Source organism: Lytechinus variegatus, chromosome 10, assembly GCF_018143015.1.
Source record: "Lytechinus variegatus isolate NC3 chromosome 10, Lvar_3.0, whole genome shotgun sequence".
Lineage (NCBI taxonomy): Eukaryota > Metazoa > Echinodermata > Echinoidea > Temnopleuroida > Toxopneustidae > Lytechinus > Lytechinus variegatus.
The window spans coordinates 3,899,701-3,925,385 of record NC_054749.1 but is presented as its reverse complement, the minus strand read 5'-3'; the positions used below and the strand labels follow the sequence as shown (position 1 = coordinate 3,925,385).

Here is a 25,685-nt window from a genome sequence, read left to right as displayed (position 1 = left end):
AGAGTACACTTTTTTCTGGAGGTTGTCAAAAAATAGGGGGGGGGGGGGGCCGGGGCCGGCTCGGCCCCCTCCTGGATCCGCGCCTGGTCAATGGGGCCTACGATTGGCAATTCAATCGGTGGAGTAAAACGATGGAAGAACTTGATTCAGTGGCGTGACGAGCCAGAACTGTAGGGTGTAAAATATTGTGCGTGTGGCAAATTTGCATAAGTCCCGAGAGAGCTAGAAAAGCGAGCAAGCAAAATTTTCAAGTCAGCTATATAATCGAAATTAAAAAAAAGTGTTACGATAGATTTTGACATAGTAAAAAAAACCCATCGTATTTCAACCCCGCCACCCTTTTACCATTTTCCCTTCATTTCTTTTCTTTTCCCCCGATCTTGCCCTCACCTCCTTTTTTTTGCTTGCGTGATCATGAAGCCCCCGATCTACTACATAAACAAAGTATGAGCTATATGGAGCTATTAAGGCTATTTCGAATCTGAAAATAATCGGAAAGAGATGGTCTGAGTAACAGACGGGGGGGGGGGGGGGGAGGGGGGGGGGGGGCTAGCACTCCCCGCTGATGAATATCGATGTTATAGATATGATGACATTTCACTCGATTTTTCGTGGCTACGGTTAGAAGAAAAAACGAAAACCATTATAACAAAAATACATAGTTGACTGACTTTTTGATTGGCATGAATAAGCATAAAGTGTGATTTTGATTTTATCTCATACCGTATGTACCCGCGGGCTCCAACCTCAAAATATATTTCTTCGATTTTGTAAGTCTCTGGGTAACCCTACCTATTCAAAACACGCAACCTCTGGGTATGATTTGGGATGAAAGTATGCTTTTTTTACCATTTCTTGAATAATTCAGCATAAATTATCTTCATGTTTTGTATTTATTTATATTTGTTTACAAACACGTGCGAAGAGATGAAAATACCACTTTCACACTGCATGTAAGTTTTCTTCAGTGCTTTCTGTGAATACAAAAAAGGCATGCTGGGATATTGATTACCAAGGAATTGTACTTCCGGTGCAGCAATGTTTTCGTGTGTATCGGCCATTTTGGTCTTGCTGTGATCGAGGGTAGGAATGGCCACGTTTCGACAGGCAACTGAAAACGACGATGCCTGGGCCCTTCTGGCTCTTAAATCTGCTCCAGCGAGTCCAACAAGGGTTCCTTGGAATGATGGTGGTCAAAAAGGAGTCATTCTCGCCCGGTTAGAAGGCAGAGAATTTGAGTATTTAGTCCGTAAGAACAGAATCACAGTTGGCCGAAACAGCAAACAAGGGGAGGTCGATGTAAACATGGGACATTCGAGTTTTATTTCACGTAAACATCTCGAAATAATTTGCGAAAGCCCGAACTTTTTCTTAAATTGCACTGGAAAAAATGGTATATTTGTGGATGGCATATTCCAAAGACGAGGTGCTCCACCCTTGCAGCTGCCTAGGACGTGAGTATTATTTCCCTTTTTCATATTTTAAAATGTCTTGTTTTCCTGAACATCCAAAAGCTTTAGTTTGTTTGGACATGTTGGACTTCGGGCTCTGACTGCGCGGACTATATGCGGGGAGTGTCGGGCACACTCGCCATGCTCAGTGTGACGCCTGACGGGATCAATATGACTGGCAATGCGATTCATGCGTCCCGTGTACGGGTGTACACAAAATCATAAATTGTGTATATTTATTTATATATATATATATATATATCTTTTTTATAGTTTTATATTTTCTTGATTATGTATGTATGATTTTATCTGAATGAATAATAAACTACTACAAAAAAATTGTGTGAGTGAAGTTTGAAGAAGTCTTTCCGAATTGAGTTTCTCTATATATTTCGCCAAGACAATCCACGCTTAACTTAGTTATTGCAATATTTCTTGGCGAAATTCAAAGATATCAAGACGGCGATGTTAACACGATGGCAAGTTATCCCCATATTTTCATAATATTTTTCTCGTTTTTTATTGAATTCTTGTTTAAAAAAAATGAAATCGGCGTACGTAGAAATGTCGGAAGTGAAGTTGCATCCCACTTTCATGATTTAGGCCAGGGCTACCGAAGGTAAGGGTCTATTAACCGCACCTTTTTCAGGATATTGCCATAAGATGTAGACCCCCTAATGAACAAGGGTACTTGTAATACTTAATGTGATATATATCGGTAAATAGAGTAAAAATAATCAGCAACAATTGTTACTATATACAAAGATTAATATTGATTTTAAAATAAAAGTTATGATGCATGCCAAGCTCGCGCTCAAGCAGGCGTAAATATGTTGCTTTTTTTTTTACTCGTGTTTGGTAATTTTTCTGTAAGGCCCACTTTTTTATTAAAAAAAAACAAGTGTTTTGGAGAAGTATTTAAGAAACATTTTCTGATTTTTCTCAGTGGTTCAGACCTCCTCCTACACAGATGGAAAACTTTCATAGGCAGTAGAGGCACACAGCCAATATGGGAGACTGTCTCCCATAAGAGAGATTATCTTTAATATCAGAGACCTTTTTAAAGAATTTGGGTATCCAATTTCAGAGACAGTCTCCAGTTTGGGAGACCAATTTCCTTTGTTTACACTTGCTTCAAAAGGATTACCTTGGCAGCAATGTGATAAGCAGATTCCTTATGAAAAATTACCCCTTTTCACCATCTGCTTTAAAAATTCACCGTCTAATTTTGTTTTGATAAGGATTTTTGTTCTCATCCACACACAAAACTCATGGGCTTCTGATGTACCGGTACATTTTGGGTGGAAAAAAATTATGCTTTTGTTGGTGTTCTTTCTTTTGCAAAGCAAGTCTCCAATATAGGAGATTGTCTCCCATATTGGCCGTGCGCCTCTACTGATAGGACTGGTAGTAAATTTGTGGTTCATGATCATGCGACGCTTAGCCTTAGCTACAGCGTCTAGATGTGGGGAAAGGGTTCTCTGCGGCCCACCTTAGCTAGGAGGCTCTTAGAGAGTAAAAATAATTTACTAATGTGTGCTTACTCTCCACGTAGCCCTGGGATTGCATCACGTGCATGTGTGTGTACCGCGGAAAAAATGAAATTTTCGCCCCCATGGATTTTTACTTTCCTTCTAAAAGATCTAGCACTGAATGGGATTTAACTTCAATTCTGTCATAGATACGATATTGATTTAATTTTTAAGTAAGAATTCATTAAAAAACAAAAATGTTATGAAAAGACGGGGAAACCTGTCACCATCTTGTTTCTTTTTGTACTTCGCCAAGCCACATGTACACGTACATGACGCATATCCTCCGATGCGTCATGTAGCTTGATTTGAAAGTACCAGACATTTGATGAACTGAACATCCTATGAGAGTTTCATGTCACATGACCAAGGTCAAAGGTCATTTAGGGTCAATGAACTTAGACTATGTTGGGGGAATCAACATCAAAATCTTAACCTGAGGTTAAGTTTTTGAAATGTCGTCATAACTTAGAAAATATATGGACCTAGTTCATTAAACTTGGACATAAGGTTAATCAAGTATCACCACACATCCTGCATGAGTTTCACGTCACATGATTAAGGTCAAAGGTCATTTACATAGGGTCAATGAACTTTGGCCGATTGGGGGTATCTGTTGAAGATTTTACAAATCAAAACTTTAAAAGTTTTTGGATCTGATTCATGAAACTTGGAAATAATAATAATAATCTAGTATCACTGAACATCCTGTGCAAGTTTCAGGTCACATGATCAAGGTCAAAGGTCATTTTAATAGGGTCAATGAACTTTGGCCGAATTGGGGGTACTGTAAAAGCTGTTATTTTCGCGTACAGAATTTTTCGCGAATCGCGGGGGTCCCGACATTTTCGCGGGTTGTTAAATTCGCGATCGGAAGATGTACCATACATTTCCACAGAATTTCAAAGAAGCAAAACTAGTGCAATTCATGTGCTAATCTATACACTCCTCAAAGTTACCATGCTGATATGTCTTTTATACATAAATATGTTCCTGTAAAAACAGTTACAAATTGTGGAAAAAGTGGCTTAAATTTCATTTTTTAACCTTTAGATCTAAAAATTCATCATGCCACAGGATCTATAGGGTTAAGCAATCTTTGGAATTTGTGTTTGGTTCGATTCTTTTTTCAAAAAGTTGGTAAAAAGTGTAAAATTGTGGAATTTTGTGAACAGAATGTTCACCTTCAAAATTCTGGTCATGTGACTTATGAATATTAATGAGGATGCAAATAGCTACCAATACGTGTGTATAGAGTCAATCAGATGACAATAAAATCAAATTGTTTCATGGAAAATACATTTTAATATTACAGTGAGTGTACAAATATTGATAAAATAATGTTAGATAATAGTTTAGGCCCTGATTTTGTTTGAGAAATAAAAAAAAGTGAAATTCTAGGTAACTTTTTGAATCACTAACTGTACTTTCTAAGCCTATTTTCTGTACATATAGAGGTGCACATCACCTTTTTCTGACTATGCAGGATGCTTTCAATAGCAAAGCTTTGCTGCTGGGGGCATTGGCACTGACTTAGAAATGTGTCAATATTTTCGCGTGTTGTTAAATTCGCGGCCGATCGGCAATTCGCGAAATCCGCGAAAATAAAACCCCCGCGAAAATAACAGCTCCTACAGTATTTGTTGAATTACCATCATAACTTTGAAAGTATGTTGGTCTAGTTCATAAAACTTGGACAGAAGAGTAATCAAGTATCACCGAACATCCTGTGCGCATTTAAGGTCACATGACCAAGGTCAAAGGTCAATGAACTTTGGCCATAATGGGGGTATCTGTTGAATTAGGCCTACCATCATAACTTTGCAAGTTTATTGATCTGACTTTTGAAACTTGGACATAGAGTAATCAAGTATCACTGAATATCCTGTGCAAGTTTCAGGTCACATGATCAAGGTCAAAGGTCATGTGAGGTCAATGAACTTTGGCCACATTGGGGGTATTTGTTGAATTACCATCCTACAGTATCTCTGTGTATAGGTCTAGTTCATAAAACGTGGAAATAAGAGTAACCAAGTATCACTGAACATCTTGTGCGAGTTATAATAGTTTTCAAAGTCAGCACTGCTGCTATGTTGAATTGCGTGATGCAGGTGAGACAGCCAGAGGCATTCCACTTGTTTAATAGAGAAATTGATTGTGAGAGAGACAATTTCTACACCAAATGAAAATTCAAGATTTCCCAATGATGGAATGTATTTCATTTGTAATAAGAAAGGATAGATAATTTCCATTTTGATACATTGAATTTTTTTATATGGGATACCATAATGTATGTAAAGAGTTTGCAGTACAATATAGATAATACATGTACATGTTGTAAATATCAGTTTAACATACACCTGCCATTAGATTTCAGATCCATTGCACTTTTCTCATGGATGGATCCATATTGCAAATGTACATGTGTACATGTACATTGTAAATGTACATTACATGTGTACATGTATTTGAGGGAAAGTGTGAGATTTGTTATGATGAGTTTACAATAACATATAGAGAGGAAGTACTTGGAAGTACAATATTTGTGGTACTCAAAGTATTATACAATGTAATACCATCACTCATGAATTTGCATGTTAGCTGAAGTTATTATTAGCTTGTTCTTGAGACTCGGTACATGTGTATCAAGTTTATCATACGTGTACAGTGTCCAGTACATACATGTATTTCCTGAATGTTATAATTCTTTATCATTAAATTTCAATTCCATTCACACACAGTTACATGTATTATGTGTATAAAGTTCACATTGAAGGACAGGAAAAGATGAGCTGAAGTTTTAGCCAATTTTGATATACCTGTGCATGTACTGTAGAGTTAGAAAGTTACATGTACATATAATAAAAACATTTCCTTTCCAACCAATTAGTGATGCATGATATTAAATCAAAATTGTGTTACAAAAATACATTGTATATTGTACATGAACATTCAGTATATAATTTTGTTTGTTTTCTTGATCAGAGAAAGGCATTAGTGGACACAAGATTGGATGAGATGTTAAATTAATCCTTTGTTCACAGTGGCCTTTCTGATTTCGGATAATTTGCCGATTTGCCATTACACTGACCCTGAATAATTTTGTACTTTTTCTTCCCATCAGATGCATCCTACGGTTTCCCAGCACAAGTATCAAGATCATGTTCCAGGCGTTAATCAGTGAGTCTGCACCCCCTGCTCCAGCACCGCCGGTTCCTCAACCTCAGCAGCCCCCTCCTGCACCCTTGGCAGTCAAGGAGCCCAGTCCTGTCAAACGAAAAGCCATGATGCCTCCCTTGAAGATAGACATCCCGCCTTCCGATGCAACCTATGCCAGTCCGTACCCTTCTCCCACTGGGACGATAAGGTAAGATTCTGTGGCTATCCAAAGAGATTTCTGAAGCAGTAGGAACAATTGCACCACAGCCAACATGACAATACAGTAGATTCAGTATAGGAGACTTTAGAAAAATATTGAGTGCCATCATTTCTGTCCCCTTCCAACCTGAACATAAGCGATCTACATGTTAGTTTAATAAGAAATAAAAGTAATGCCACACAGGTGGCTCACTTGATACACAGGTAGTGTACATGTATGATGCATTGCACGCTCTTTATGTCTTTATCTCACTCAGTGCTGTCAACTCATGCCCTACAAGCCCTCGAGCTGGGACCAGTCAGAAAGCCATGATGGCTCCAGACCTATCCGCAGCGGCATTTGCTGCAGCTGCTGCAGCTGTTGATGAGAAGGAAGGCCACTCGTCCAGTAATGACGTCGGTAGTCCCCGGGATGAGACCAAGCCGCCCTACTCCTACGCCCAGCTCATAGTCCAGGCTATCATGTCAGCGCAAGATAAGCAGTTGACTCTCAGTGGAATTTACAGCTATATCACAAAGACATATCCGTACTATAGAACAGCAGACAAGGGATGGCAGGTATGAATCAATGTTTTGTGAGAGTTGATTTCAAGAATGACAACATAGTCTGATTCAGTTTTTAGTGTGACACATATCTGATGAGAAAACTCTTAGGATGTGAGTTTTTAATTATATTTTATATTTTTGTACACCAATTGAAGATGTTTTTAAGTGTTCGATCTAAAAATTGTAAGCATTCTTCACCATTTTGTGTTTCCATTTTTAAGATAAATCTCTAGTGATGACTTACAGATCGCTTGTCATCGAACTGGAGTAACATCTCTCCTGTTTTCTGTTCATTTACATAAATCCAACATGGGCACTTTTTGTTTCTTTTCTGTCTTTTAGAACTCGATTCGGCACAACTTGTCGTTAAATCGGTACTTCATCAAGGTTCCGCGATCGCAAGAAGAGCCTGGCAAAGGGTCATTCTGGCGGCTTGACCCCGGGTCAGAGGCTAAGCTAATGGATCAAGCTTACAGGAGAAGACGACAAAGGGGAGTGCCTTGCTTCAGGACACCCTTTAGTGGGGTCACATCAAGGTAGGTGTACCTGTTGTTTCTTTCATCATACAGGATAGAAATTGATGGAATTGTGGGAAAGATCAATAATCCCCTTGAGCTATCAATGTATTTCCATGATATTGAGGAAAATGTCATGACATGATGGTCCACTGGTAAGTATTGCTCTTCAATGATGCGCTCTTACTGTTATACTTTTGAGGCATCCAACATGAAATGAGGATACAATACATGTCAAAAAGAATTCAGAGGTGGAAACGGTTCTATGATATTCAAGTTCCTGATCTGACTGATAAAACACCACACACTGCTTTTTAGTGAATAAAGCAAATGCCATCTGAAAATATCACATCTTTATTCCTTCTTTGATGTTCCATCTATTTGAAGAAATTGCCTTCTTGATCATCAACTTTTACATTTTTGAACTTTGACACAGAGTGCATTACAATTTTATGATAACATAATTAATTCAGTCAAGACACTGATATTGAATGCTTACACCGAATTTATGTTCTGAAATAATTCTTCCATGGTGAGACATCACATAGGCAAAAAATTGTTCAGCAGGTTTGATATTATTTTTGATAAAAAAATAAAAAATTATTTTTGATAAAAAAATGTCTAAGGTCCAGTGCTTTCGTAACAGAGCGCCAAATTGACGCCTCTTGCCGTGGTTATTCACGTTATTTTATTTATGAGTCCACTGTTTTGAATAAATGAGGCCAACTCTTCAAACAATGGACTCATGAATAAAATATGTATCAGCAGTGAAATTTTTTATACATGCGCCTAATACGCCCAAAATTAAGCGTAATTTATACAGGAAATCTGCATAAATCATGGATTCAACCGTGGGTTTTCAATACCACCTTTATTTGGGCCTAAAAGAAGACTTAATTTGATGTTCTTCTTATTATTAGTGTTGATGTATTTTGATGTTATCAGGAGAAAGTGCATGCCCACTCTTAGATGATACAGGTGTATGATATATTCCATATACATTATGTCAGTATGAATCATTTTATAGTGATGTAATTCAATGTTCATCTGTCGCCTCTGTTTCCTGTTCGATCCTCCAGCCGTTCTGCGCCATCATCACCTACCCACGTCACACAGTTCAGTGGGACGTTTACCCCCGATTCACTCTCGAGAGAAGGTTCACCTGCTCCGCAGAACATGAACAATGCTGGCGGGGGTGGCGAGGGCCAAGATCATGGTCCGCTTGATCATCAGAGGTTTACACAAGCCATGCAGGAGGTAAACAAAAACAAGTTGCTTTTAAGATAAAACTTCATTCTTTATGTCCTGAAGGACGTGCTGCAACCCATAAAATGGGGAGAGGGGCGAGCAGTCAGGTGACCTAAAAGAGGCATAATTTTGTCCTTGATTTGACAATAGAGTACCGAAGTAATGACGACAATTTTTTTTTTATTTGCATTTCAGCATTTTTGATACCATATTCTGGTAAGGCATGATGAAAAACCCCCACTTTCAAACTTAAGTGAGAATCGGCCAATGGGGGCCTGAGATGTGACCTCATGAATACATAATTAGCCCCGTTGAAGTCATTTTGCCAGTCTAAGAAATCTTCCCTAACGATATTCTATAAACTTTAAGACATTTGTCTGAAGTCATAGGATATGGCTAAGCCAAAGTCTCATCAAATTCTCTGATATCATGAGAAAATTGAAACGTCGTGCAACTTTTGTCGCGAACCTAACAGCTGCTCCGCGGTAAAAAGTCTATGCATTTTATGTGTTACAGCAAAAATCGCATTATAAGAAATATCAAGATGGAAGCTGAGAGAAAAAGGAAGGCCAATTTCACTAAAGGAGAGAAAATCACGTTGATAGCCAAAATAAGAGAAAGGGAAGAAATCTTGAGACCCAAGCTTAATTCAAGTATCGCGTTTCACGATAAAGAAAAGGCGTGGGCGGAAATAACCTTGAAACTAAAACAATTAAGACAACTCACAACTGTCTTAAAGTTAGGGCTAAATTCTTAGCCATGTTGTATTTATGAAATACAGACTGCAGTTTTAAGAAAAGTTACTTAGCCATTCTTATATCTGTCTTAGTCACGCAAACCTCTTAGCCAAATTCTAAGACAAAATTCTTAGCCAATTCTTTATGGAATATGCATTTTGGCTTAGAATTTTTCTTAGACAGAAAATAAGACAAAATTCGTAGAATTTTTACTTCAGCATGCTTATTTCGTTTATGGAACACAGGCCCTGGTTCCTAACATTTACCACCAGGCCAAAAATACATTGACTTCAGTGGAGCTAATTATGTATTCATGAGGTCATATCATTGGGCTCCACGGACTGATTCCAACCATATTTGGGTTGTTGGGGTTTTTCATCATGCTCTACCAAAATATTGTATGAAAAATGCTGAAATGCAAAAAGTGAAAATTGATGATGTCACACTACTGTACTCTATAGGCTTTTTCTAGAATTCACACCTCTCTTTTTGTATTTTCTCCTTTCTGCCCTTCTCTTTCTGTTTTCTTTTTTTCCCACCAATACTTGCTCCCTCTCCCAGTCTTCATATGTGCCAGTGATCCTGCTATTAATTTGTGTATTTTTGTTACCCATCTAGTCATTTTCCATACCATAAAAATGAATTGATTTTAAATACTTGCATCTGTCTGTTTTTGCTTTGCTTATTCTGTTATCACAAGTAATTTGAATACCTACTTTGAATTATAAAGTAAAAAGTTAATTTGGTGTTTCCGTATGATATCTTGCAGGTGAAGGTTAGTCTAGTTAGCCCCGGATCTCCTATCAATACCACGACGGGTGCTCAGGCTGCTAGCCATGCTGCCCACATGGCAGCCCTCCCCGGAGGTGGGGGTATCATACCCCTTTCATCCCACGCCGCCCTGGCAGGGAGCGCCCCACCTCAGGGTGTACCTGTTGTCGCCATCCACCCTCAGATGGCCTCTGTGATCACGTCATCGCGGACGCAAGGGGCTGCGCAGGCATCACTGAGCAACGGTCATGTCACTTCGTCCGCGGGAGGATTCAGTCACCAGGCGAAGGACAGCTCCACCGCTGGAGGAGGGGGTAGTGCTGGTGGAGACAAGAATGGCATAGAAATGAAAGTGGAAGGTAAGGAATCTCAACCATTATTCGTTGATCGAGACAACCTTGACTTTTTGCTCTCTACATTTCTCCTGAATGTAACTGCAATTGCACAGAGATTGCACGATTTGCACTTTTAATGAAACTTCTTAGCACTCCAGAAAAAATGAAAGTTGGATTTTTTTGTTTTAGTTAACTTTACAGCTCAGATTTGACAGCAAGGATAACAAGGTGTACTCTTTCAGATTGACTAGTTTTCTAATTTTGACTTCTTGAAGACTAAATTTACTATTTTTACCATTTACATGGAATCCTCCGTTGCAACTCAGTCAGTTTTGGCCTTGCTGGTCACATTTTAGGTTTGCCACCATTGTCATATTGCTAAAATGCATTTTTTTTCTGAGCTGCGCTCAAGGTTGCTACACCCTGAGATACAAAATTTTCAAAACCAAGTGAGAATTTTATAACAGCCTAGCAAAGAAATGCCATTGTTACAATATCTGGATATTTTTTTTTCAAAATGGGATATAAACAGTCTCTTTTGTAAACAAATTTTCGGCATCACTCTTACGTGTTTAAGACTGCATGCTCGACTGTAATGAAAATCGTAAGTCAGAAATAATTGGTACCACTACTAGTGAGATTCGAACCTGTCATCTACTGCTCGCCGGGCAGTGACTTAACGACCAGGGGCGGTATTCTGAACATTGTCTTTTCTCCATATTTTATCTTTTCTCAGAGATATGACAAAATCGGTATTCTGGTGGATGTCATAACTTTCCTCACAAAAATTGTCATAAATTTTGTCTCCTCAAAAGCGTGCACCAAAAATATGCGGTTTAAAATGCATGTAATCCTTTTTACAAGCAAAAGATATGACAAAAGTATTGACAGGGGGATAGCAGTCATCATTTTTGTCATATCTTTTTGTACCAAATAACCCGATACCCTGCTGACTGAATGTCCAGCATATAACGATAATATTTAGATTAGATTGTGGTATTAGTTTCACTCATCATCCATGACAATTTTCTAAATTATTTTTTCGTGCTACAATTAGTGAGACCCTATATATTAATTCCTCCTTTTTTTTCTGTTTTCCTTCTTCTATTTCTCTTCTAAATCCTTCAGAGCTCCATGTCTCTCTTGGTAATTAAGCGCATCAATATACACATAGTTGCGCAATGCCAGTGACTATTGGGGATACTTCCTACCTGCCACGGGGCCATCCTATTGGCGAGAAGGGCTCTCACTGGGATCTAACAATGATTTTGATTGGTGTGCTTCCCAAAAGATGGGCGGGAACTTAGAGAGATATGACAGGGAAAAGACAATGTTCAGAATACGGATTTGTGACAATCATAGCGGTGTCACATCTCAAAGAGATATGACAAAATTTATGACAGTGTTCCAGAATACAACCTCAGGCTATTCTGGTTCTTAACCACCAGGCTTTTCTGGTCCCTGCCAAGTCACAATGAACTGGAATTCAAATACCCTCGATCCTCTTCTTTCTGACTAAGTTTGCAAATGCAGTTTGCCGTGAACAATGGATAGTAAATAAAGAGGTTTGAATAGGAGAAATTATAATTTGTAAACAAATGTGGAGGAGCCGTGGTGTAGCGGTTCTGACTCGCCTTGTAATCAGAGGGTCGTGTGTTCAAATCCCCCTGCGGTCTGGTGGTCCTTTTATAATCCACACTTTGCCTCTCTCAACCCAGGTGCTAAATGGGTACCCGGTAGGATGTGAGTCATTTAGCGATTTAACCACCAGGCTATTCTGGTTTATGGCCAAGTCACTTCTATATTACCCGGCTAAGGTAGGCGTTCATATGCAAACAGATTAAGGAATACCCACCAGTACCCATTTACCTCGCCTCGGTTGAGGTAAATGAATTTGAATTCCTGAGGTGGTATTCTGGAACACTGTCATAACTTTTGTCATAAATTTTGTCATTTCTCTCCGAGATGTGACACCGCTATGATTGTCACAAATCGGTATTCTGTACATTGTCTTTTCCCTGTCACATCTCTCAAAGTTCCTGCCCATCTTTTCGGAAGCAAACCAATTAAAACCATCGTTAGTACCCAGTGGGAGCCCTTCTAGCCAATAGGCCCTGTCCCAGGTAGGCATATCCCCAAAACAGTTGCTGGCATCGCGCAACTACGCGTATATTGATCTGCGCTTAATTACATAGAGAGACAGCTTTGAAGGATTTTAGAGGAGAAGTAGAAAAAGAAGGAAAACAGAGAGAAAAAAAGGAGGAATAAATATGTAGGGCCTAACTAATTGCAGCATGAAAAAATAATTTTGAAAATTGTCATGGATGATGAGTGAAACTAATACCACAATCTAATCTAAATAATATATGTTTGTCATTCAGTCGGCAGGGTATCAGGATATTTGGTACTAAAAGATATGACAAAATTTATGACTGCTATCCCCCTGTCATAACTTTTGTCATATCTTTTGCTTGTATAAAAGCATTACGTGCATTTAAAGCCGCGTATTTTTGGTGCGCGCTAAAGAGTAGCGACAAAATTTATGACAATTTTTGTTACAAAAGTAATGACATCCACCAGAATACCGATTTTGTCATATCTCTGAGAAAAGATAAAATATGGAGAAAAGACAATGTTCAGAATACGGCCCCAGTTCATCATGACTTGGCTGTGAACCAGAATAGCCTGGTGGTTAAGTCACTGCCCGGCAAGCAGTAGATGACCGGTTCAAATCCCACTGGTTTCAATCTTTTCTGACTTGTGATTTTCATTACAGATCGAGCATGCGATCTTAAACAAATAGGAGTAATGCTGAAAAATCGTTTACAAATCATAATTTCTACTATTAAAGCTTCTTTATTTACTAACCAGTCTCATGTAGACTAGAAGCTATTTGAGAATTGTTGTAAGTGTTGCATGTTTGTTTAATCAATAATTTTGTTCATGATCCACAGAGAAGCCATCGGCTGGTTTACCCCCTGCAACCATCATGTTGACGCAGCCCCATCTGAAAGCAACCAGTTCCTCGTCTGCCCAGCCGGCATCCTCCGACAGCCATCATGTCGTTACCGTCGCAGGTACGTTCCTCCCTCCTGCCAGCCACTACCGACCCCCTCCTCAACTCCCCGTGGTGGCCAACTACCATCACAGCGTGGATATGGCTCCCCCTCAGACCTCCAGCCAGGCTGCCACTTCCTCGCCCCTTGTCATGCTGGCTACGACGTCGGCCGTGCAGCAGCTGCAAGGTCACATGAAGCGCCCTCTAGATGGCATCAAGGAAGAGACCGATGGACAGGATGGTGTTGAGAGTAAAAGAATCAAGGCTGATCCGCAGGAGGGTTGAGAGAGGACATGGCATCAATGACCAACATGGATATAGAAGCAGTGCAGGTTATTCAGAAAAAAAAGGGAAAGGAATGTAACATCATTGAGAGGGTACCTCACAAGGTTGTACAGGGCTATTCTAATGCTGTAGGTATTATGATTAGGAAAATGGATGTCGAGAATAGGGTTGATGGATTTGGAGAGAATGACTTTGTAATTAGTTTGCCTTCCCATGGAATTGCAAAATATATATACTCTGGCTTTACCACCAAATTAACAAATATTCATATGTATATGTATAGTCCATTCAAAAAGGGACAGCTCGAATCATTGGATGACTGGACTTGTAAAATTTATTGGTTTTTAGAATTTTTTGTTCTGTGTACTTCAGATAACTATTAATCTAATCACTTTTCTTTCTTGTTTTCCTTTCATGATTCTGTGTGATTATTTTATGAACAGTTATTGAGATCAGGGGGTTTATGCCCACGGCGTTCAATTTATTTTTTATTAAGTTTTATTGATTTATCTTTTTAGAGATTTCAAGGGGTATTACTATTAGCCACATGTGATTACTTCAAGATTCTAAATTTGAGATTAATTTTGAGGATTACAGCTCAGTTCTGTATTCATGATAGAAGTATAATTGATGTTGTTTTTTTTTTATCGAAATTGCTACTTTTCATCATTGGTTAAACATGTATGAAACAATTAAACATGTTGCTCTATATACATCACATTTTATCAAAAATATGATTGTAAATTTGCTTCAAAGCTTATGGCACTCTGTGAATATCATTTAGTATATAATCATACACATGACATGAGTTCTCTGTGGTGTTTTCTTTTTATATGATCCTGAGTGGGTAGTCAACGATGCAGCTTAAGTAGTGAAAGTAAAAAGTTTACTATGCTTTGGTATTTTAATGGAGCTGATAATTTCATGATTCATTACACCTTGTTACAGTAAAGGCTATGTTATCAATGTGATGATTTCTTAGGCAAAAAAAAGATGATTAGGATGATTGTAAGAATTCTGAAATAGGGATGGGCTTGCAATAGTGAATTTTAATTGGTTAATTTCCCACATCCTTGCTAATAGTTGGTCCGTGGAGGGGGTATTGTGCTTGTTATCTTTTCTTCACACTAGGAGCGTGTATTTTTATACGATAGTGACGCTAACTTTCGCTGTGTGAGCTGCCCTCATCGCAGTTCATTACAGTTGTGCATTTGGATAAATATGGTAGACACATGTAATAAAAGCAGTAAAATGCATGTTATGACATATATACATGTGTTTGTTGATTTTAATCTGATATGTTACTTGTATGCCTTAATGATTCAACCCAGTATTGTAACATTCATAGATGTGGCTACTCTGTGAATTGTGTTCAATGCCCTTTAATGACTTGTGAGGGCAATAGGTGGTATACTACGTGTATTGACCAGTTTTGTACAAAGCTGTTAGAAGTTGGGCCTTTTTTGGAATGTAAACGTGTTTTGCTTGATTAACTGTGATTGCATGTGATGCGATCGACTCTTCTCAGATGTGTATTTTATGATTTTGAAGTCAGTGGATCTATAGTTGTTATTTAGGGGAGAAACTGATTATGCACTGCTGAACAAATTATTCTGTATTTATTATGTATGAACTAGTGAAATCGCTACATGGCCCAGTGCATTTTGATATAGCTTTATGTAAACTTGACAATTATTTGATTGTTATGATTGCTTAATGTAATGCATAGAAATACAATTTACCCTTTTTTGTACAATTTTTTTTTTTAAATGATCACCATCACCCATTAGTGAAATTGTATTCTAGTTAAACTGGTATTATTCTAGTGTTTGTTGATTCCCAGTGCCGCATTTACAGTACATGAATGTGATTTTGCCTGACACTGACAGAAAAAAAAACGTTATTCATATATGTATGTTAATTGCCTGATCAATCATGTTGGCCATGAATAGGTTGATGATTTGTAATTTTCTGATGGATAGGTCTTGTACTGTAAAAAAAAATTACCCCTTCCTGCCGTGAATCAAGTGTAAGTTCGTCTTTAGGGGGAGACAGCCAGTGTGTAAAAGACAGCAGTTATGTAACAGTATTGAAATAGTTTCTTGGTTGATGCAACAAGTCCTTGCCCTCAATCCTCCATATGTAGGTCATGTATGCCTTGAAAAGCCATTTTGGGCCAATAATTGTTCAATGGTTGCAGTATTAGTATGATCATTTCACATCAAGTCAAAAAATCTGTGGATTAATTGTCTTGGAGCAAAATTTTTTGAATCCTCAAGTCGAAATCCATTATACATGTTAATGTAAATGGATAAATGATTAATGAATAAAGGTAGTGGGATTGTAAATCATGTCCTCAGAATATTTTTTTCTTAAGATGAAGAGCGTTGGCTTGTGATTACATGTATTTGGGTAATTGTACTTCCTGATCCCGAAGGTTCATTGCAAGTAAGAGAAGCCCCCCCCCCCCACCACAGAGTCGGTTTGCCCCAGCACATTAAAAGTCAAACATTCAGTGAACTAATAAAGAAATGTCATATGAGGTTCTTTTTTTTTTTTACTTGCATGCCAAATTTAATGAAGGGGAGGATGGGGAGGGGAGGATTCCCTTTTTCCGATTTTATATGCTAATTTGTGGAATCTATGTGATAGAGAATTGTGATCAATATGAACATTTTTGAATAAAATCAAATATACTACTGACGAAGAAAACATATATTTCAGACTCTTGTAATCCAGTATAAAAAGTAATTATAGATGAGATTTGTTATGTTTAGATGAGAAGGTAACGTTTTGTGTAAGAAGTATTTTGGTTTGGTATTATAGCGAACTGGGGTGGGGGTATGTATGACTGAAAGTCTTGCTCAAATTCCCAGTTGCATGCGTCAAAGATTGTTTTGAGTCCCGTAACACAAAGGTTAGCGATTGATTGCTGATTTAAAGGAACAATTCTGATTGGTTCCTAGTCCGTATACTACTGAGCAAAATACGCATACAACGATAATCCAAGGCATTTATTTTGCTATTCATCGCTAACCTTTGTGTAAGGTGCCCTGCTCGATTTAACTTAAATTTATCTCTTTCTTTTTTCCTTCACTGTTTTATTTAGTTTCTTTTTACTTTCCTTTATAAAGTCTGATGATTTCTTCGCTAAAAAAGAAAACTGATATTTCTAAAATAAAATTACTAAAACCAATTAGCAAACACTCGGGTCCATGAAGGAAAAAGACAAGCACGAGTACTAACTGTTTATTAAATAAAATGGTAAAATTTTCTAATACTGCACTACGCCTTTCCTGGGTGAATCTTTATCTCACATTCAGTGCAATTAATAGCAAAACCGGATGATGAGAGCTGTACAGGGGAGGTCGGAATCACTCTCGCATAGCCTGGCGTACATCATCAGAGATATCGATGTAATGATGCCGTCACCACGAAACCCAAGAAATCGCCTTCCAGTTATTTTTGGCAGAGGTCTGTCAAATTTGGCACAGCTTTTCTTTTATTCAAACCCTTCATTTTTCCCACTTTAATATTTTCAGTTATGTGTTTGTAAGGGCGCTAGTTCTTAGAATCCACCCAGGAAGCTACCATTGTCATTCATTTTATCAATATAAGGTGCATGTAATAATGATTAGATTATTTCGATCCCATCGAAGAATAAGACAAAATGGATCTTGGACCAAGTTGATATTCGACTAAGTGGATATTTTATGATTTGAGGATTGGACAAAATAGTTATTAGCCCATTTAACTACTAGACAAACTGACCACTGGACTGATTGACTAATGGACGAAATGATAACGACAAAATTGGAAATAGGACAAATAGACCGTCAGGATATTGGACTATCTGGAGTTGGCTGACTTGGTTATTGGACCATATGAATATTAGACGGACTGCTTTATACGAAATAACTGGTTATTAGACCAACTACATGTAGACGAATTGGTTATAGATTCACTAGAATGGTGATTGGACGAAAAGATGATTGGATGGAGTGGCTGGTGGACGAAATGATGTGCAAAATGACATTCGACTAAATGAAAGTAGACGAGATGGCATTAGATGAATTGGCAATTTTCTCTTTTGTGGACAAGCATGTATATGGTGTCGACCTTGTAAAGACAGTTTTATTGTACCTCTCCTGTAGCCATTATCGAGGATGCAAAACCTGGTGAATCTAATCGGCTGTTTCGTGTACACGCCTTGGTCTCAGAAATGGGTTCAATAATTCTAGGCAAAATTCCCATGTATTGCCGAGTTTTATTTCTAAAAATCGCGTACATTAAATACCGTTTATCGATATCATATTTTTTACCAGATATAAACGAAAGTGCCTTTCTCATGCATCCTGATAGACTTATCGTTCATGCCTTTTCCTATTTCTATTTTCGTTTCCAGCTTAAATTTTAGTATCATGCTAAAATCATTCACATATAACTTCTGTCTTTGGCAGTATGAATAATATCTTTAGGGGCCGCGGAATAATTTTGGAAGGGGAGGGGTGGATGGGGCCTAGCTGACTAAGCACGTTTATCGCCGTTTTAACAAAAAAAGTTATGTTTATTTTAAAAAGTGGAGAGGCGAAAGCTTACCAACGTTTACCTTGTTGCATGGGGCTGACTACGTCGTACATGAAAAATTAAGAGTTTTTCTTAAAAAAAATCCGTGAGAGAAGATTGACTTTAACCGTGTTTAAGTACTCTTTAAATCCATCAATTTCCGTTCACGCCTGCGCAGTACTGAACTCTTTGATGTGTATTGACCGCGTACCGGAGACTGTGCATGTGGTTTGGATTTACCCGGTACGTACCGGCGGCGTGGCGCGATCGAAGCGGCCGGTCGATTTGGCCGGCGTAACGTAACGTGCGTGTACGTTACGCGGAATTGGTTACTGAGGGCCACCATCTTGAAAGTCAAACCGACTTTGGAAAATTATCAGTCGACGTGGAATTTGTTCTAGTTAAGGAATTATCATGCGTAAAGTACAGTTTTTGTCGTACAATGGCCATATTCTGATCACCGAGAATTTATTCGAAAAGTTCGTAGAGGATAAACACAACAGGTAAGTTAAGATCTTTAAGTTAAATGTAACTTTAACTTCGAAAGAGCATGCTTGCTGATCTTTGAGCGAAAATGCGGGGCGGGCAGGCAGCGCATCGTAAGCGGAACTCTAGTTATTGGTAAGCAATGAATTCCAATGCCCGGAGCTAGAAATGAATATTCATTATGAATGACGTATTCTGTAGCGCGCATAATTTAATAGCGTTGTAGCCATAGAGTTAAATAGCGTTGTAGAGCTAGCTACGTACCGGTACGGTACGTACAAAAAAGTATTAGGCCTAGGTTACCAGTACTTTAGCCCCATCGATGCCAGTGATGGCTGCACAAGTCCATTTAGGATTGCCCAAATTTTGATGTAAAGCTGGGACCAAATTTCGGCTATGTTTTTACGAAAGAAGCGGTGGAGGAAATGATAAGGCATCATGAGGTGTCAACATTTTCATCGTTTACAATCCAGCAGACGAGATGCACGCCCGCGCTGCCAAAGAAGGGCCAGGAACGGGGCCAGGCCCAGGAACAGGAGATAAAGGTATGATACATGGTACAATATAGGCCTACCAGGGTGACCAGATTTCACAAAATGAAATACGGGACATTTAACAAACGAAGATCAACAAAGAAGCCCACACAAAGTATTAGACTTGTGATAAAAATATATTGAATTGGAAGAGAAGGTGAACGAAAGAATAAAGGAGAAAGAAAAGAGATGATTGAGAAGGAAAGAAAATAAAGGAAAAAATAAAAAATAACAAAGTTAGAATAAAAGAAGGATGAAAAAAATAATAAAAGAGATAAAATATAAGGTTTCCGTCATTCTTTGAAATTAGTATAGAAAGAAAGAAAGAAAAAAAGAAAGAAAGGAAGGGAAGGTGAATAAATGTATGAAAGACAAAATAAAGGAGAAAATTGAAGGGGGAAAGGTAAGAAAAAGAAGGAGGAAAAAAATAATGAAGGAAATAAACATGTTTCCTTCATTCTTTGAAAGAAAGAAAGAAGAAAACTGGAGGAAGGAAGGGAAAGAAACAAAAGAAAGAATAAGGGAAAAAATAAAGAAAGGAAGAAAGAGCGGAAGGGAAGAATGAAGGGAGGAGAGAACGCAAAAAAGAGAAAATAATGGGAGGAGAGAAAGAACAAAAAAAAAACAGGAGACGAAGAGAGAAGGAAGCCAAGGTAATTATAAGGAAAGAAAGAAGGAAAGAAAAAAGGATATTTGATAAAGAAGGAAAGAAAGAAAAATGAACAGAGAGAGAGAAAAGAAAAAGTCTAGGAAAGAAAGAGGAAATAAAGAGATGGAACAAAATTAAAGGGCAAGCAGAAAAGATAGGGTTTTTATAAAAGAAAGAAAAAGGGAAAAGTTCAAACTTCAAGTAAACAAAAAATCCAATCATCTAATAAAAATCATAATTTTATTTGGTGTTTTTTTAAATGTATTTTTAAAACTTAAAAAATAAGATATTTTAGAAATTAATAAAATTTCAAAGTGAAACATATTGTCAAAATTAGAAATTAGGTGAAACATCGCGGCATCGTACACACCAAAACCCAAAATGAAAGCTGAAACAACTAGATCTATGGAAAGTCAATAACTTGTTCCTCCGATTACATCTCCAAATCATTAATCTGAGAATGCATAGTATAATTATAAAAATTTCCCGGCGATTTTGTGATTATTTTGGTGGAAACCTGTTTATCATGTGAGATTGTTTGCACCATTGAGAATTTGCTTCGATCCTCCATGCCTAGCTTATAGCCTGCCACACACAGGCAGGAGGCCAGTTCGTTTGCAATGTATTGGGTTAGCAACAAATCACCGTAGAACTTGCAAAAGTTTACAGTTATCGATTGAATTGTTGTCCCTCCTTCGTCAGCTGTTGGTTATTTAATAAAATTTCGTCACTTTTAAACTACATTTTGTTCAATATTCTGAAATACGGGACAAATAGGCGTCCCGGGAAGGGTTTGTCGGGACGCCGGGACACATGCAGGAGCAAAATACGGGACAATCCCGGGAAATAAGGGACGTCTGGGGCCAATTACGTAAAACTTTTTACCTGAGAAAACTCAGGTTGTTTTTACCGGAGTTTTTACCCTGTGCTAAAGTCAATGGCGGAAATCAGACTAACCTCAGTTTTCAGTTTTTACCAGAGTTTTCTTGGGTAAAGAGTTTTATGCAACAGGCTTCTGGTCACCCTGAGGCCTACTATTATTTTTGTGTTAGTGGTACAATATAGGCCTACTATTATTTTTGTGTTAGCAGCTAGTCCGTCCTATTTTGACAGAAAGCCCTTTATACCGCCTCGCCCTTCACTGTATGATACCGGGTGTAGCTTATGATATGTGTAGTGTATAAGGATCATTCTTTTTCTATTATAGATGATGCTAGATGTCTCTTTGTATCAACTGCATGCAGGCGAAACTTCAACTGATATAGCTATTTGAAAAAAAAACAAGTGGAAATTCTTGCAAATCGTGCAAGTTTTTGCGTGCCACTGTGAGCGGCTTTACAGAGTAAAGGAGTTAAACCCTATTGTAAATTTATATTACTAAACAATAAAATCATCAACACAAACTTGTAAGTTATGTGTTGCTATAACATCTGTTTTGGCCAAATCTTTACCATTTACTGACATATTTTCTGGACAAATCAAGTTATTAATTTGATATTGTTAACATTACCAGTGACAATGTTGTTGGTTTACAGGTGGTCCAAGGATATACTGGCAAGATGTTGCAACCAGTAAATTTTCAGTGCCTGCTGCAGCAATCCCTTTTGATGGTATACCATACACCTATGTATCAAAGCTGCTATATGAGTGTCACCATGGGAAGGATTGGAAGGAAAAGCAAAATATTCTCAAGCGAGATCAACGCAAACAGGTATAATTTTTCTTTGTAATGTGGTGTTATTTCCAGTGTGTGATATGGGAGTATTCATCTCATTTTCATATTATTGAATCGGTATGCATCTGAAATTTTAGACTTCTCACAGATATTGCATTTTCTTCAAAGCAGAACTTAATCTGTGTGTCATTGTAATTTATCCATAATTAATGAGCTGGAATTAGTCATTATTTGGAAAACAAAGGGTAGGTCCATCTTTAATTTTAATTTTTTATTTTAAACTTCAGTTCACATGGGATTTTTGTAGGTTAAATATGTTGTCTAGAACAGGTTTACGTGAAACATGAAGAAATTATTCATTTTTAAGGCTGTATTTATAATTTTAGACAACCTCAAATATGCTAATTGGTAATTTTTGTCCAAACTTCGAAAATCCCAATATTTACCACTTTGAAATATTGATATCCAGAACCGCCTGGCTAATTATAATGATTTTGGTGTCATTTTACTCAGGAATCAAGAGATATATATATCTATTTCTGCATAGATTACGATGTTACATGAAACTTCAAAATTTCATTGACATGCCTTCTTATATTATTTGAAATTAGTTTGTACATAGATATATGTGCTTGTTGCTGTCCTTACAGGTGGGAGAACATGGCTATGTTGGCACTAAATCCAGGAGACTCATCCAACCTACAAAGAAATAGAATTGTCCAGCAAAACTTATTGTCAAGGAAGTTTTTAAATATCCAGATTTCAAGGTTTGTACTGGTTCTGATTTATCATAATAATATACAAGCAAAATAGCCAAACACTCTACATGTCAGTCTCATATAGCAGTATCAAATTTTACTCAAATTGGGTGCTTTGTTTGCAAATTATCCCCAAAGCATCCAAGTTACAAAGTTTAAAGGGGGGGGGGGGGCTTTGAGTACTGGTCATCCAGTAGCAACAGAAGGCAAAAATATAAGGTCATTCAGTAGCAAAAGATAAGAAAAGGGAGCCATTGAGTACATGGCAATTTGAAGAAAAGTGGGGTCTATCCGAAGGCACATCATGCGTATCCACCATGGAAGTGCCCCCCCCCTTATGTAACACTTCATTAAAGGGCTCGATATTGCATATATATCACCGTCCCAATCATAGATAATGAGTAAGACTTTGCTTAAGTCAAAATATCAGGGGTGGTATTCTGAGGTCATTTTATCTTTAAAATATTTTATTTTATCTCTTAAAATGAAATTGGTATTCTGAGACGAGATTTTATCTCTCAGATAAAATTTTAGTTTTTATCTTGCGTATAAATTTTATCTTGCGTGTCTACAGATGATACGCAACAGAACAATGCCTGAGTACACATACCCATCGCGTATCTGGCCATTGCAACGCAGATGATGTGCTTGCGCCCATGTTACTTTGAAGAAAAAATAAAATAAACTTAAAAGAGGGTAGAGGCTATTTTATCTCTGTGACGTTGATTTCACCAGTATTTCTAGGTAAATTAACCCCAAATGATGACATGAAAATGAAGAAAAATTATACATTTATTGAGAATAACACCTTAACGTTGTTCCTGTACAATCAGAGAGTATTTCCTAAGACTTTTCTTTACTAATATTGTCTTTGAAATGATGTTTGAAAAGATGCGATATAGACTTCGAAAAAAGATGAGAGTATAGTCATTTTAGTTAAAAAGAAATCTCCGTAAAGACGCGCAAGCGTATAGTGCAAGCGCATTTGAAGTCAATAAATTGACGCAATCTGGCCCCTTTGCCACACCTCCTGGCGGAATGGATTTCAATTGGTTGAGTGATATGAGAGAGCTATAAAAGCGTGTTTCTAATTGGATATCGATTAAAAAAAATAGGTGTGTCTTACAGAGATAAAATGAAGATAAAATGGTTCTCAGAATACCGATTCGGAGAGATTTTAAGGGTATTTTATCTCACTGATTTTAACGGAGATAAAATATTTTATTTTATCTGAGATAAAATGGATCTCAGAATACCACCCCAGGGCATTTTTGCTCAATTTGAAGATTACCTGGAAAATTCGCAAGTATTAATCAAGTGTAATATTTATATCCACACATGCAAATTTGCAAAGTTGGGCCTAGTTTACAAATATCAGAAGAATCTTGTATCAGAACCAGTTGAGAAGCAACATTTTATTTTTTATATTATTGTTCGCTTTTTCCCTTTACAGGTACAGGAGGAATAACCTGAAAGCGTCTTCCAAGTCAAGAAAGTTTAGTACAGATATTCCTGACTACCTACACAACCGTCCCTTGTCTGTTATAAAGTTCTGCATGGACCAATTAGAGAGTAGCAAACAAGTAAGAAAGGCAGATGTAAGAACAGGGGATGCACCAAATAGTTACAAGGTACAGAGTATCAGTAGACAAACTGCATTCTACAATGTTAGTTTTGACAAACCAGCATGTGATTGTTTCACGTGGAGACGAAACGGGATCCCATATAAACATTTCTTTGCAGTATTTACACACACAAATTCCAAATGGCAAGATCTACCAGAATCATATAGGTCGTCCCCATTCCTAATCATTGATGTCCCAGATGATATCATCCCAAAAATGGGGACATGTCATGATTTTATTTCATGTTCAATAAATATGGTCTTGCAGTATTTTTCCATGAATCGGGAAGAAAGTCTTGCACGAGAACCTTGACCATTTTACTCAATGGTAACTTATACTTTGTCCGTATGTATTCATCTTTGAATGAACGGTTCTGGCACTCTATGCCATTATTAGTGTTCACACTCAATAACAGACGTTGCTGCCGAAATGCCCACGCCCATCTCTGTGTATAAAACAAAAGTATAAGCCATTGTTACATTTTACAATACTGCAAAGCAAAGAGATATTTGCTGAAAGGAAATGTGACTTTCAGAATCTGTGGTTTTTGGTGGCATTTAAATTTCACTAATTGCATCAGCACGCCATTGAAATCAATGAACATTATTAATATTAGAAGCAAATTAATTTTGCGATTATGGGGTATTAGCGAAATTACATTGCTAGCAACTTTTTCAAAGTAGAGTGCTGAGATAAACATCTTCAGGGTTGACAATGACAGTTAATTGTAAAAGATAAGTAGTTAACTCCATCTGAAGCATCCTTTAAATGGGCAATGTGTATTTCTATGTAGTTGTTTTAATTGCAACATATTTTTTTATATAATCTTTTGAGACTGCTTGAAAACACAACAATATCCATAACCACGTAACTACAAAAAATTAAGACTGTGGATGAACGTGCCCAAAAGGTATCAAATGTACCCACAGGCGAAGGTTTATTTGAAAGAAATAATTCTTAATGAATTAAGGTGGTGCTACTGGCTAAGTCAGAACGTACATTTCTTGTATATCAGAAAGTAGTTCTTGATCTTGAGTTTATTCACATGCATATCAGGTTGTTTGGTAGTATGCAAGTCTGGAATATGAAATTGTTGCATCTAGCTGTCCGTTAAAATTGTATTTCCAAAAAAACCTAACCGAGACCCATACAACATATATCGGTTACAGCCCGATAGACCGCGGGTCCGTTAGACCGCGGGTCCGATAGACCGCGGGTCCGTTAGACCGAGGGTCCGATAGACCGCGGGTCCGATAGACCGCGGGCCCGATAGACCGCGGGTCCGATAGTCCGCAGTGTGTGTAAAATTATGATCAGGACAATATAGTGAAATCCATGTCATCAAGAGGTCAAAACGTCAATGATACGAGTCCATGGGGTTCTATAACGATGACCTACAGGACAATCGCCCCCTGACATCTACTTCAAGGAAAATATTATCCCCATATTTTTAGCGGCGGGGACTGTTACCCCCCTCCGGAAATTTACCCTCTAGACGCATACGGAGCCTCTAAAATGCCATCGACTTGACGACATG

General features: G+C 37.8%; 2 protein-coding genes across 3 annotated transcripts; both read left to right on the top strand.

The window, feature by feature from the left end:
* The first annotated feature begins 1,030 nt into the window (after nt 1-1,030).
* Nucleotides 1,031-16,572, top strand: LOC121423358 (forkhead box protein K2-like). The gene is made up of 7 exons (XM_041618713.1): nt 1,031-1,454; nt 6,108-6,350; nt 6,619-6,919; nt 7,250-7,443; nt 8,502-8,679; nt 10,177-10,537; nt 13,468-16,572. The coding sequence occupies exons 1-7, from the start codon at nt 1,090-1,092 to the stop codon at nt 13,854-13,856; spliced, it is 2,031 nt and encodes a 676-aa protein (XP_041474647.1). The 5' UTR covers nt 1,031-1,089; the 3' UTR covers nt 13,857-16,572.
* Nucleotides 16,573-19,213: 2,641 nt separating this feature from the next.
* On the top strand, nt 19,214-25,266 carry LOC121422817. Of its 2 annotated transcripts, none has more exons than XM_041618025.1 (4): nt 19,214-19,453; nt 21,626-21,801; nt 22,416-22,532; nt 23,977-25,266. In XM_041618025.1, the coding sequence occupies exons 1-4, from the start codon at nt 19,334-19,336 to the stop codon at nt 24,458-24,460; spliced, it is 897 nt and encodes a 298-aa protein (XP_041473959.1). In that variant the 5' UTR covers nt 19,214-19,333; the 3' UTR covers nt 24,461-25,266. The 2 variants fall into 2 exon arrangements, with proteins under 2 accessions (XP_041473959.1, XP_041473960.1); XM_041618026.1 differs by lacking the exon at nt 19,214-19,453 and adding an exon at nt 20,686-20,719.
* The last annotated feature ends 419 nt before the right edge of the window (nt 25,267-25,685 follow it).